At 36.6% G+C, this 15,379-nt stretch overlaps 1 protein-coding gene across 2 annotated transcripts; it reads left to right on the forward strand.

Annotated features, from left to right (window-relative positions):
• Positions 1-293: 293 nt before the first annotated feature.
• LOC4346841 (probable LRR receptor-like serine/threonine-protein kinase At1g51810) lies at positions 294-12,553 on the forward strand. Of its 2 annotated transcripts, none has more exons than XM_015755863.3 (12): positions 294-479; positions 764-1,319; positions 3,300-3,769; positions 7,270-7,411; positions 7,492-7,563; positions 9,959-10,036; positions 10,157-10,314; positions 10,396-10,658; positions 10,760-10,886; positions 11,467-11,535; positions 11,650-11,839; positions 12,028-12,553. In XM_015755863.3, the coding sequence occupies exons 1-12, from the start codon at positions 410-412 to the stop codon at positions 12,389-12,391; spliced, it is 2,559 nt and encodes an 852-aa protein (XP_015611349.1). In that variant the 5' UTR covers positions 294-409; the 3' UTR covers positions 12,392-12,553. The 2 variants fall into 2 exon arrangements, with proteins under 2 accessions (XP_015611349.1, XP_066160034.1); XM_066303937.1 differs by having other exon boundaries at positions 336-479; positions 764-1,080.
• Positions 12,554-15,379: the final 2,826 nt, after the last annotated feature.

A 15,379-nucleotide genomic window follows, 5' to 3' on the forward strand; every position in this document is an offset into this window, starting at 1 on the left:
CTGCTCCCGACGGCGCCATCGACTCTGCTGATGTCCTCCCCACCACTTTTTAAAAGAAAAATGCAATCTGGATTGTCACGCATATGCCACGTAGGATAAAACCGCTCCGAGTTAAGCCGAGGGGGGTTATTCGTCCGGTATAGACAGTTCAGGGTTAAAATATTTCGGTTTTGTGGTTTAGGGGGGTAAATTAATACTGTCACGATAGTTCTGGGGGTAATTAATACTTTTTCCTTAGCTATATATAGCAGTATACGGTATATATATGTACATACCGTCAGAGTGTGCTACTGTGTGTGTATATATATAGAGAGAGACACACGGCAGGAGCTAGGTATACAATGAGTTGGGCCATTTGCATGTGAAGCGATCCAGTTTTAGCTAATTAAGCACGGCTCGGCTGCCGACGATGGCCTTCATCGTGCCTTTCTTCGCGGCATTCGTGTTAGCAGTGTCTCCGGCGGTCGGACAGCGGCCAGGTTATTTTGTTTCTCTTTCGATCAGTCCATTCATATAGAATAGACGAATAGTAGTTAGATCGAATGATGGAAAATTAATTCCTGTACAAAATACTCAATTAGCAGAACATGAGAGATATTTGTACGTTTGTAATTAAACGCGGCGTTTCTCAGTTCATTTGGGCTTCATATATACATATATATATTCATCTCTTCTCTCCGTGCATATATATATACATATATATATATATATATATATATATATATATATATATATATATATATATATATATAGATGTATGCAGGTTTCTTGAGCATCGACTGTGGGCTAGAGGCCAACTATAGCGGCGGATACACCGACGACGGAAATTACGGCATCGCGTACGTACCCGACGGCGCATACGTCGATGGAGGAAAGAACGGCAGGGTCGACGCCGCCGAGTATGAGAGCGAGAATATGCGCGCCGACCAGACCCTACGGAGTTTTCCCTCCGGCGTGCGGAACTGCTACACGCTGCCCACCGTCGCTGGTGCCAAGTACCTGGTTCGGGTGGTGGCTGTCTACGGCAACTACGACGGCAAGAACAGCTCGTCGACGTTGCAGTTCGACCTGCATCTCGGAGTAAACTACTGGAAAACCGTATTTCCCGACTTTCCCGACGCGTACGTAGTACACGAGGCGTTGTTCGTGGCGTGGGGAAACCAGGCGCCGGTGTGCCTTGTGAACACTGGTCAGGGTACGCCGTTCGTTAACAGGGTTGAGCTGAGGCCACTCGAGGATGCGCTCTATCCGGACCACGTCAAGGCCAACCAGTCTATGAACACGTATCGACGTTACACCATGGGGACCATAAATATTGCGTATGTTAACGTTCTTTAAATTTCATGACAGTATTGTTAGTTCTATAAATATATGTGCATGAAACCTTTTGTCCACTGTAGTATAAATCATTTAGGAGATAGTAGTGGTATATTATTGGTCATAATTAAAGCAATATAAAAAATGCCCGTGTGTTGCAACGGGTAAAAACATTTTTGGAATGCTATACATCAAGTGGAGCCGTAGGTCCCCGATCCCCCCATCAAATCCGGCCAAATCCTCCGCATCAAATCCAGTCAAATCTTTCTCAATCTTTAAAAAAAATTTTGAGGGGTAACAATCTTTAAAATTGGTTGAGGGTTTTTATACACTTGTTCCCCTTTTCATTTTTATTAAAATCAGAGAGACAAAACTCGGGGTAAAAACAATAATTTTTAAAAGGAGATTAAATTCAATGAATTAAAGCGGAGTTAAAAGGGAAAATCATGAGGAAAATGGTGAGGGAGTAGTGGGAAATTGATTTTTGGCAATCAATTGGAGAAGGGAACACATACGGAGGTAGATCAACGTGGCGGCGACGTTAGTGTTTGGCCGCGCGACGAAAAAAACATGGCACAAATCCTTATTGAGTGTGGAAAAATGCAACTAAAAAAACAGCAACTAAGAAAAAACATATGAAAAAGCTTGGAAAAAAGGCCTAGAAAAAAGTGAAAAAGCAGATGGAAAAAAAAGCAGAAAAAAAGACGGACCAAAAACAGAAAAAAAAAGGAAAAAAGAAAAAGGGTGAAAAAGGACGGAAAGAAAAAAAAAAGCCCAATACACATTTTTTTTCCGGTTTTCTCCATCCGATTTGTTTTTTCGTCCGATTGGTTTTTCTGCACGCGGTTTTTTTCCCCCGTTTTTTTTCACGCGGTTTAGATTGGTTTTCTTGCACGTGGTTTTTTTCCTGGATTTTTTCCACGCGGTTTTTTCCATCCGATCAGTTTTTTAGTTTGAGTGGTTTTTTTCGCAGCCTTTTTTGGCGACAGAGAAAAAAAAGGAAAACTGACCCAAAAAAAAGGAAAAAACGGCGAAAAAGAAAAAAAAGACGGACAAATTTTTTTTTAAGGAAACCTTGCGTATTTTTTAATTAGGTATAGATATAGATATAACTAACTTCTGAAAATGGAAACGGAGCTGTACGTATGATCTTTCCTTGTGTTGGGAAGCGTGTCGTACAGTCTAGGTGCCCATCGTTTGACTTATTTCCAAATAAGGCTTATTTTCAAATAAGCCAAAACGGCTTATGAGGAAATAAAAATGAATTTGTAGTTCAAACTTTTATAAATGTGTTCTTCGTGACTTAAAAGCTAATGTTAAAACAGAAGCTACGATGAAAATATCTCAAAATCAATCTCAAAATTAAGCTTGAAAATTCAAATTTTGGCTTTTTCTTTAGCTGATTAGGCCATTTGATGGGAGCCATAAAATTTCAATCCTAATTTATAACATTGCTTGGTATATTCATCCCATTTGGAAAATAATAGCCATGTAAGTTGTTAGATATTGTTCTGGTAAATGAAAAAAAAAACAGTGGTATAGAAGGATAATAGAAACCAGTCAATTAACAAATATATTGTCTAGTGTAATTGTACTGTTACTACGTATATTCAATCTGCCCAAAAGTATAAGGGTACCATCTTTGTAAGATTATTAAGGACGGAGTGAAAAAACCTATAATGCCTTCTTACTAAACAAGGGCTTACCGACGAGTCGAAGGATGATTGGGGTTAGTTTGGATGCAAAACAAATTAATGAGGATCGATGTTTCGATGAAGAAAGTAATACTGTGAACAAATTTGTGGAGGGAGTATTTAGAGTGCACCACTTACATCATACGTATATACCTACGAAGTAAGAGGGCGTGGAATATACTTATTCTCATCCACCCATTAATTCTTTTTATCTATTATATATATTCTTCTATTAACCCTAGTCTTGCTAGCATTACTGATTTATCTTGACTTTCCAATGTTATATAGGTATCCTTCCGATCCATACGATCGGTACTGGTGGGCAGAGGACAGTAACCCAATGTGGGGTTATCTTAACTCCAAACGGGACATCCAGCCGGAATCCATCACGGAGGTGCCCTCCGCGGTACTCCAAAAGGCCGTCCAAGTGGCTGGGAACGGCAGGATGCTCAACATTACATGGGAAGGCAACACGCCCGATCTCCAGGTCACGGTGTTTCTGCATTTCGCTGACTTCCAGAAAAGCCAGCCCCGTCAGTTCAACATCTACTTCAACAGCTATGACAAGCCGTATCTGTACAGCCCATCATACCTGGCCGCTGGGGTCGTCTACAGCCCCAGTTGGTATGGTGAGAGCGATGGAGAGTTCAATGTCACTCTTGTGGCCACTGCCAAGTCCGTGCTGCTGCCGATGCTCAATGCATACGAGATCTACACCCCCATCAAGCATAAAACTCCCATGACTTTTTCCAAAGACGGTAAGAAAGCTGCAAATCTCAAATGCACAACCACACATATAGAACATATTGCTACATGAATTAACTGGATTAAGATCCTCTGCAATCAAATATGTATGGTGCCTAGCTTTGTCACTGACATATGGGCCTAGGGATCATCGGGCCCATATGTCAGTGACAAAGTCCTTCGGCTGCAGAGGATCCTGATCCAACTTGCATCCACTGTAGGTATCACCGTTGAACGGTTGAAGAATACTGATTAAGTTTTAGGTTACATATTATGTCCATATAATTGGTTATGACCGTGGAGCAATGGACTCAATACACAAGAGATCAAATCATGATATGGTCGTGTGTGTTCATACACGGTACAAAGGCAGGAAATTATTCTTTCTTCGTAAAAAAGGAGAGAATTGAATAGTCTCTCTCTCTCTTAAAAAAAGTAGACTCAATTTGTTGTTCCATGTTGTGTTCACAAGCATTTTAGTTTAACTAGCATGGTGGACTGTGCATATTACATGGCTAACATAATTATATTATATTATTCTCACATAATACTTCCTCCGTTTTATATTATAAGTAACTTTGACTTTTTTTTCTTAATGAATTTTTTTTATGTTTGGTCAATTTTATAGAAAAAAATATAGTAGCATTTTCAACGCCAAACAAAAATATTATTCAAAATATATTCAATATTACATTTAATGAAACTTATTTGATGTTCTAGCTATTGCTATTTTTTAAAAAAATTCAGTCAAACCTAATTAAGTTTGACTATAAAAAAGTCAAAACGACTTATAATATAAAATGGAGGGAGTAGCATACATATACTTTCATATTTTATTATTAAAATATATTAAAATGTAACATAATTTTAAATTATATACTAACCTAACCAAACTAACCAATGTGTAATATTCATATTATATTATATATAAGAGATAATTATTATTTTTTATTTATTTGTGAACTTTATTTATTTTTAAATTGTAGTCCTGTATTCATAAGGACTCTCACTCCACCTTCAATATTTTTTATTTTTTAATTGCAAATTTCATTTATTTTAAAATTGTATTTTAATATGGAATTTAGACTTTTTCCAATATTCCTTTTTAATTCATAATTTTAGTTATTTTTAAATTGTATTCTATATATAATCTATAATCTAGATTGTTCTCCCAATCTTCCTTATTTTTTAACTTCAAATTTTGGTTATTTCTAAATTGTATTTCGAGTAAATTTCATAAAACTACATATACTTAGCACATTCTATCACAAAACTATAGATTTAAGAAATTATTTCACAAAACTACATTTAGTGTCTACGTTTATCACAAAACTACAGATACTTTGCATAATACATCACAAAACTACAGATTTAATATCTTCATTTATCACAAAACTACAAGTTTAGTGTCTTCATATCACAAAACTACATGTTTTAGCATTGTTAAAACCTGTAGTTTTGTGATAATAGAGTCACTAAACTAGTAGTTTTGTGATAAAAGAAGACACTAAATGTGTAGTTCTGGGATAAACGAATACACTAAATCTATAGTTTTGTAAAATAAGTTCTTAGATATGTAGTTTTGTGATAGATTATACAAAGTACCTGTAGTTTTATGATAAAAGTAGACAATAAATCTGTAGTTTTGTGAAGCAAGCTCTTAAATATGTAGTTTTATGATAAATTGTGCAAAATACCTGTAGTTTTGTGAAATTTACTCTTGTATTTCTCTATGTACTCTAAACTCTAGTCTTTTTTTTTTTGAATTCCAACTTATGATTAGTTGTAAATACCTAGATGAACTCTAAACTCTTCTTGCAAAATTCTTTTTTTAATTCCGAATTTATCTTATTTATAACTGTATTTCTATATGGAGTCTAAACTTATCTTTCAATATTACTTTTTCTTAATTTTAAATTTAAGTTATTTCTAAATTGTATTTCTATATGAACTCTACACTTTTCTTCCAATATTTCTTAGCTTTTAATTTCGAATATAATGTTACTTATTTCTAAATTGTATTTCTATATAGACTCAAAACTCTACCTTTAGTTTTCTTTATTTTTCTAAATTTCAATTAGTTTTAAATTCCTATATGGACACTAGACTCTTTTTTTGGTATTCTTTATTTTTAATTTCGAATTTTTGTTATTTATAATTTGTATATGTACTCTAAAATCTTCTTTCAATATTCTTATTTTGTTCCAAATTTATTTTTTTCTAAATTTTACTCTATAGGAACTCCAGATTGTTTTTCCAATACTCCTTACTTTTAAAATTTTGAATTTTAGTTTTTTTTCGTAAATTATATTTCTATACAGACTCTAACCTCTAATTTTAGTTTTCTTATCTTTTAATTCCGAATTTTGAATAGTTCTAAATTATATACATGTATGGACTCTAGTCTCCTCCCTCAATATTCCTTGTTTTTTAATCCCAAATTTCAGTTATTCTTGGACTTTATTTTTTTCTCCAATTAATATGAGAATTTATATGCCATAAGAGCAAACGTGGAATCTATTTTTTTCTATTACTTAAATAGATAGATAGATTAGTCTCTTGTGGTTATTCACATTAGTTATGCATTGTTTGCTCAATTAACAAATATCTATCTAGCTACGTATCTATCTACTTATATTGTTATCTAAGATAGCTTGAAAAGAAATCACCATGCTGACTAAAAGGCCTAAAAGTTTCCATAATAATCAGAGGAAAAAAAGAGAAATATTTGCACGGTCTAATGAACATTGACCCATAGAGTTATATAAAGTATAGATGTATTTATGAGAAGTTTGAAAATAAAGCTTATAATTATATATAAAATATAATCGTACTTTGTAAGATGTACCGCCTTGGGGATACAGTTTTACATATAAAAAGGGATACAAGAGTTGTGTATTCAACATTTAAAATCGTATAATTAATTACGTAGGAATATCCCTGAGTAGTAGTAAGTATACGAACCTCAAAATTTGGCGATATTTAATTGTACTGTGATGTAACCTGCCATTCGCATATGTAGATTAATTGTAGGGGAATTCGTCGTTACAACGACAAATTCGTACAATTCAACGGAGACCTACTTCTCTGGTGGCCAGGGGATCCATCGATCTATTTAGCACTATATGGGAGTATATATCTAGCATCACACAACTAAGAGTGAAAAAATATGCAACAGTTGAGTGTGAGGGATGATAAATTGATGCATTAATATATTTGTAATCTCTCGCAAAAGAATATTTGTAATCAAACCAAGCCAATTGTAGGCTACAAAGTGCACTTAAATATGTAAAAAGAAATGCACTGTTTGGAACACGAATTTGTTTTCCTTTTTTTCCCAAAGTGCACATTTAATTTTGAGGCGATCATTTTTGTTATGCTACATCATGTTGTGCATCTCAAATTTTATCCACATTTTTTATGCATCCTTAAATGCACCTTTATATTTGGTTGCACGGTATCATAATATACTGTTGTGTAGCGTAATATAATTTTATTTCCTATTTTGTACTAGTTGATGCCATCATGGCTATTAAAGTTGAGTACGGGGTACTAAATAAGAACTGGATGGGTGATCCATGTTACCCAACCCAATATGCATGGGAAGGTGTGAAATGCAAAAACTCAAGTGAAAATATTCCAAGGATAATATCTATGTGAGTATTATTCTCCAGATATTACGTACAGTATATTACAACCTCTGTCTTATGTTTGATTACTTCAAATTGATGTGCAGCGATCTCTCCAACAGTAACTTGCATGGGGTGATATCCAGTAACTTCACTTCGCTCACAGCTCTCGAGTACCTGTAAGTGCGTTTCGAATTGCTAGGTCTCTGCTTTTTATTTATTGTGTTTGTATTGCTTTTACATGATTGGGTCCCCCATCTGCCAAGAGCAAGTTTAATGGTACCGCTAAGTAACTGTAAGCCCATCTAATAATTAATAGTATTAGAGTTCAATAATAGCTATAAGAGCAGGTTCAATAGCAGACTATTAGCCAGCTATAAACATATTTTAATAAGATAAAAGATAAAAGAGAAGAGCAACGGGCTACAGATCTGTAGCCAGTTGCAGCACGGACTCCAAGATGCGGTGTGTGTATGACAGGTGGGACCATATATTAATAGTATAGCAAACAACTATTATATGAATTGGCTATTAGATTAGATATAGATGAATTGAAGCTAGTAGTAGGCTATACTATTAAACTTGCTCTAAGGTTGTTTTTACTTTTCTTCTTCTCTCTTTCTCTCACTTATTTAATGCATTTATCTTATGAAAATCTATTATAAATCTACTTACAAACATGATAAAAGATTGGTTAATCATTATTTTACGAGCTCATATGTAATATTATATTTTCCCTTGATTGTCTCTTTTAACACTTTCATTATCTCTTTATATTTAATATCTATAAATTAGAGATACAAATATATATCCATTTTTTAATCCATTACAGAGGAAATAATGTGGAATATGATACAAGATGAGTGCTCCGACACTCCTTGTGCCTAGCTCTGAATTTGAAGGAAAATATGGGTTAAAATATGAGAATGCATCGACCGTAATTTTAGCCATAATCCGACCGTACCCGCGCCATTTTCACTCCGTCTGACCAATCCCTACCGCTCGGCTCTCTTATGCTCCTCTCTTCTGCTTCTCTCTATTGCGAGGCAGGGATCCAAAGGAGTGAGAGGCTGTGGGGCCTGTGGACTTGGTCTACAGATCATTGAGGCACTTTGGGACTGCACTGCTGCTTGCTACTATATCAGTTTGTTTTCCAGTTCAACAAAGAGTGGGTTTGTGTCGCCCACCAATGCTCGTCAACCTAATGAGAATGTACTCCGACGTTGGCATCCCTGTAGCTTTGTTTTCCCACCTATATATTGTTGGCTTGATCACCCGATCGACCGTCTCACTATGACGACTACTCCCTATGACCGATCGTCTTCAAGCACGTGTCTACGCTATCAAGGCCATAGTGCCACTGCCTATGGCCCACATCTACTGGTTGTTACAGTGCTAAGAGGTACACTTCTCGGTGTAGCCTCACCATCGGTAGACTTTTTGCCACTACATCGATACGAAGTTGTAGCTGTGTTACCCCTTTGGGTCACAACATAGCCGCTTTCGTCGATTTTGCCGTCATTCAAGCCTCAAAATCCTCATCATCTGCAGTGCCCATCTTCTGCTGCTCAGATTCTTCTGCATCTACATCGAGCCCATTGCCGTGTCATCTAAAGGTTTCCAATTATATCGCTGGTCTAGGATGATGATCCGGCTGCCCTTCGGATTGGTTACCGACGTTGTTCCAGGCCATTGGTCCTACTAATTCATCTTCATCTTTGTCTTCCTTTCACCCACACGGTATCGGCAACACTGCTGCATGCATCCATCTTGAGTCGTCCTCGGGCCTAGCAAACACGGTGCGGCATCTTGTCCTCCACAGTCCAATAGCATCATCTTCTTTGGCGTCATCTTTCTCAACGACTACCATGATCATGTCACCGTCTTCGTCTTCAGTGCATCATCGCGTACCTTGGTAAAAGGCGTCGTCCCGCATGCCTATAACCATTTCATGGCGCCCCTTGCACCCTACGACTTGGCTAGCTCGCTCATCATTGGCACCCAACTTCGTCTATATTGACCATGGCTATGCTATGCACAGCTTCATTGACCATAGCTTCTTTGCGCCCTTCGCTTTGGCTACCTCGATAATGGCACAAAGGGGTATCATGTTGAGTACTCTCGCTAGTTTTTTCTTAATTCTAAATGCATGCTCACACTTAAACTACAGGGGATGTTATACTATCTGTTAGTTAGAAATAAACCTAGGATAAGATTAATTTATATGGACTCCATTCCTTATGTCTATATCGTTCCTTACTCTACATATACTTCTTCTGTATATACCGGCCCCCTAATTCTCAATATAATTATCCCAACTACGTTCTATGTCTCCCCTATTCTATTCAACAGTCAATTGTAATTGTCCTATCTAACGAACTTGTCTTACTGCATTATTTTAAGTGGGTTGATACATGATTTTCTACCAAGTTTTTCCCTCCTTTATTAAATCATAGTGGGTTGATACAACATTTTAAGTGGGTTGATACATGATTTTCTACCAAATTGATAATGTTAGATTGTTGCCAGATCAGGACATTACTTAACGTCTAAAGTTCATGTCACTTTCCCCAGAAATTTGTCAGGCAACCAATTGAATGGACCAATTCCAGATTCCCTATGTAAACTAAATGCAGGGCTGCTCGTTTTCAGGTGCGGGTATTCTTGTCTGTATTGTACTCACAACTCATAAATTGAATTATATACTATTAGGCATGTGATGATTCCTTTTACAACAGCGTGATCACTGAACTCATTGATTTGTAATGTCAGTTACGAGTCAAATGGAGATATGTGCAACAAAACAACAAGCCTGACCCGATCAAAAAACAGAGCAGCTATCTTAGCTATCTCAGTAGCAGCTCCTATGCTGGTTGTGATCGCACTTTTTGTTGGGTATTTGATGTGGAAAGCAAAAAGAAAGCCCAATAGTATGTATGCTCTTCACATATTATCTGTATTGAAATATATTAATTATTAATGTTTTTTCTTTTTTTTTTCTGTGCAACCAGCTTCTGCGTACAATCCTCCCAGAGTGCCAGAACCGATGAATGCTCCAGTAAGTGAAAAATATCACTGGGATCATCTGGAAAAAAATGAAAACCGCCAATTCACCTACGAGGAGCTGGAGAAGTTTACAAATAACTTCCAACGATTAATTGGACAAGGAGGCTTTGGGTGCGTGTATCATGGTTGTTTAGAAGACCATACTGAGGTTGCTGTGAAGATCCATTCCGAAAATTCACGGCATGGGTTTAGTGAGTTTTTAGCCGAGGTACTAAACTCAGTCGACAAGGAAGTTGAAGAAACTGTACAATACAAATTTCAACATCATATGTGTGATTTACACTATATATGTTTTGTTCCTCATTATAGGTTCAGAGCTTGTCAAAGGTCCATCACAAAAATCTAGTTTCTTTGGTTGGCTACTGCTCAGAGAAGGCTCATTTAGCATTGGTTTACGAGTATATGTCTGGGGGCACTCTTTTTGATCATCTAAGAGGTTTGTAGATTGCAAATAGTATTATTGAGAATAAGAATTACTCTCTTTGTTTCACATTATAAGATGTTTTAGGTTTTAAATATATTCATGCATAGATGCATGTATGTGCTTTATATGTGTGTCCAAATTTATATAGATGTTAAGAAATCTAGATGAGGAATGGGGATACCAAAATATCTTATAATGTAGAATGGAGGGAGTAATATGTTCTTCTAACTATTTCCAAAAAAGTATACAGTAACATTTATACATTATTTGAACTTGAGAAGCCACCTTGACTAATTTGAACAAATGTCAATATCTGAACTAAGATTTTTTTTTTGTGGCATTCTACATGTACTTGGGAATACCTGTAACAGAGTATTAGTTATAGTACTGAGTACTATTTCTGAGTACTGACGGCTAGAACATTTGCTAGTTTGAATTATGTCAATGGAACGATCATACTTTCATTAACTAATTTATTCTATATAGCATTAATTGTAATGTAATAGAATTGCATAAAGTGCTGAAATTGACATGTGAAGTTTTTGATTGGGTTCTATTATAACTATCTGCATTCCATTCCATGCATATGAAGATAAAACTGGTGTGGGCGAATCCTTGAATTGGGCATCGCGTGTGCGAATTCTGCTAGAAGCTGCACAAGGTATACCGCAGCAGAAAGAAGCAAGATATTAGTAGTAAATTTCTCTTAAAAATAAGTGCTAAAACTCAAGCATTCTTCTTCTCACTACTGTTTTTTGGCATGTGATACATTTAGGCCTAGATTATCTGCACACAGGATGCAACAGGCCAATAATTCACCGTGATGTGAAAACAAGCAATATTCTCTTGGGTCAAAATCTACAGGCTAAAATAGCAGATTTTGGGCTTTCTAAAGTTTATGTTAGCGACACGCAGACTCACATGTCAGCCACGGCCGCTGGATCAATGGGCTATATTGACCCAGAGTACGTGCTTCTATGTCCATAACATATCTTTTTTTTATATATCTACTTGTTATGTTTGGATTAGTGAATTTTACTTAATTCAGTTCGGAAGATATTGGAGTACTATTATTGCTCATATAGGTGCGTCAGTCTCCAGCCTCATCACTTATTGCAATTAACTTATGCTTCTTAATGCAATGTGTTTTTAGGTACTATCTAACTGGTAGAATTACGGAGAGCAGTGATATTTACAGCTTCGGTGTTGTTCTTTTAGAGGTAGTCACGGGTGAGCGTCCGATAATACAAGGCCAGGGCCACATCATCCAACGTATAAAAATGAAAGTTGTGGCGGGTGACATCAGCTCCATTGCTGATGCGCGGCTCAGAGGCGACTACGATGTCAACTCCATATGGAAGGTGGTGGAAATTGCCATGCTGTGCACAGAACCTGTCGCTGCTCAAAGGCCAACGATGGCAAGCGTGGTTGCAGAACTGAAGGACAGTTTAGTGCCAGATCCACCACCACATCATGCCGTCGCTATGTCGCCTACATTTGGTCCGTCGGCAAGATGAAGAAGCTGTACGCCTGTACCTCTATATATACCTGCCTTCGGTGCATCTAGATGGTCTCTCAATAATGGGGCATGATGCATGAATCCTAGCTATACATGTCGAGAACGCTATTGAGTCTTGTGATGAACGATGTCATTATTAATAAAGTACATTATTCGTGCATGCTGATGTGTGGATTAGCCTACATGTGTGCACGGCCGGAACATGCATTAATCCTATACCGTTACCGCATGCATTCTCCTCTGTCAAGTTTTTTGGTCCAAACCTTCAGTCTTCAGAGATGAGTACTCAAGCTCTTCATCATGTATATACTGATCCGTATTACATTTTCCAGTCCAGGACCAAGACAGCTGGACAAGCTCTTTTAGGTTTAATATTACAGCCAACTATTAGCTCCAAATCAACTAAAGTCAACTTAATAGCCAATCCATACACAATAGTTATCTATAAACATATACTACACTATTAATACATAATCACACCTGTCATACACACATTTTGTCTTGGAGTCCGTGCTGCAGCTGGCAACGAATCTGTAGCCCGCTACTTTTCTCTTTCTTCTTTTATCTTCTTGATATGTATTTATAGTTGGCTTATAGTATGCTATTGTACCTGCTCTTAGGGTGTGTTTAGTTCACGCCAAAATTATAAATTTGGTTGAAATTGGAACAATATGATGGAAAAGTTAGAAGTTTATGTGTGTAGAAAAGTTTTGATGTGATGGAAAAGTTAGAAGTTTGAAGAAAAAGTTTGGAACTAAACAAGGCCTTAAACTGAAATGAAATAATTGAATCTGGTTTTTGATCAGGTGTACTACTGCAGCATGCACTTCTCAGCTATGAATTCTGAACTATGGCCCTGTGTAGTTCGGAAAACAAAAACTTTTCACCCATCACATCGAATATTTGGATACATGTATGAAGTATTAAATGTGGATGAAAAAACCAATTACATAATTTGCATGTAAATTGTGAAACGAATCTTTTAAGCCTAATTGCACCATGATTTGACAATGTTGTGCTACAGTAAACATTTGCTAATAACGGATTAATTAGGCTTAATATATTTGTCTCGCAGTTTTCTGGTGGAATCTATAATTTATTTTGTTATTAGACAACATTTAATACTTTAAATGTGTATCCGTATATCCGATATAACATCCAAAATCAAAAAATTTTGCCATCTAAACCGGGCCTATGCTGTGGACTCTCAAAGTCAAGAAAGGAACCGTGTCAAGTGCAGATTTTGGGTGTTAGGAAGGGTGGGGGTGGTGAGGTTGGTCCATAAGAGGGGTGTAGGACGGAAATGCTGATGGGCGATCGATCGCCCTGGGATGGAGTAGCAATCAGATTCGCCCCCCCCCTCCCCCCTCCCACCCTCCACTTGGTTTCCTTTTTGGCACCGCATTACTTTCCTATTTTAGTATAAAGTTTATGCACCTCAAGTTTACACATCTAAAGTTTAGAGATCAAAACTTTATAAGTCAAAAGTTTATATATCCGATTTCAAATTTGAATTTGAATTCAAATATTTTTTATATATAGTATTTCTATGCATCTAAAGTTTATAGACCTAAAGTTTATATACCCGTTTCAAATTTGAATTTGAATTATATCTGATTCAAATTTGAATGTGAATTCAAATATTTTCTATATATAGTATTTCTATGCATCTAAAATTTACACACCTAAAGTTTATAGACCTAAAGTTTATAAGTCAAAAGTTTACATACCTGATTCAAATTTGAATTTGAATTATGTCTGATTCAAATTTGAATTTGAATTCAAATATTTTCTATATATAGTATTTCTATACATCTAAAGTTTATACACTTAAAGATTATAGACCCAAAGTTTATAAGTCAAAAGTTTACATACCCGATTCAAATTTTTTTATATATAGTATTTCTATACATAAATTTTTCTTTGTTTTTTTAAAAAAGAATTTGTGGTGTACTGTAGTAGAAAGAAAGGGAGGAGGAAGGGGGAGAAGAGGGAGGAGTATAGGGGGAGGGAGGTGAACTGATCAGACAGAGAAGAAGGGGAGGAGGAAGGGGGAGAAGAGGGAGGAGTATAGGGGGAGGGAGGTGAACTGATCGCTGGACGATCGCTCATTAGATCTCCCCGATGTAGGATAGTTATTCTATGGTGTTAGAATAGATTCCCTAATAATCAGTGGCGAAGCTATAGGGGGTGTTGGGTTGGGCCTGGCACCCCCATTGGTCCACGGACAGTATAAGCCCATCTGCTCCCAACCCTAATTTAAAGACGACTGAAGTAATTATCAGCTGGTCCATTAGCACTTGAGAAATAATCAGAAAAAGGGAAATCGGAGGGACCGATGTTTCACCGAACCAACATCCAATGCATCGCCTTGGCTTCGTCATGAAGCCTACGTCGCAGCGATGTAGTCACTGATCGACATCGCTACGCTTCACTTTCGCGCGGCGCGCTCTCCCTCGTCCGGCGCTGATCGGCAATCGACCGATCGCGTGCGTCTCGCTAGGGGTGAAAACGGTACCAAAACAACGAAAACCATCTTTATCCTTTTCGTTTTCATTTTTTTTCGAAATCGGAATCGCAATCGGAATCCCCGGATATGAAAACGGAATCGAATATTATTGAAACCGAAAACGGAGCGAAAACGAACCGGCGCGAATACGGTAACGAAAATTTATCGGAATAAAAAACCCCTCAAACTGATAAATCAATTGAATAAATTATCTATATTTAAAAGAGTAATGTTGTTGATAAATCCCAATGTAGGAAAAAAAATATTCTTATATAATTTTAGATTTGCATAACCAATATTTTAAAAAAAATAACAGCCAAACATCATGGTATTCACTATTTAGTGCTAAAAAAAGAATCTAGGGTATTTCAGTCATAAAATTTCTAGTAATTCCGAGAAAATTTCCGGAAATTCCGAGAAAATTTCCAGAAAGTTTCTGTAACATACCCAAAATTTCAGGACTTAAAATTTCTTGTC

This window comes from Oryza sativa, chromosome 9 (assembly GCF_034140825.1).
Source record: "Oryza sativa Japonica Group chromosome 9, ASM3414082v1".
In the NCBI taxonomy this organism is placed as follows: domain Eukaryota; kingdom Viridiplantae; phylum Streptophyta; class Magnoliopsida; order Poales; family Poaceae; genus Oryza; species Oryza sativa.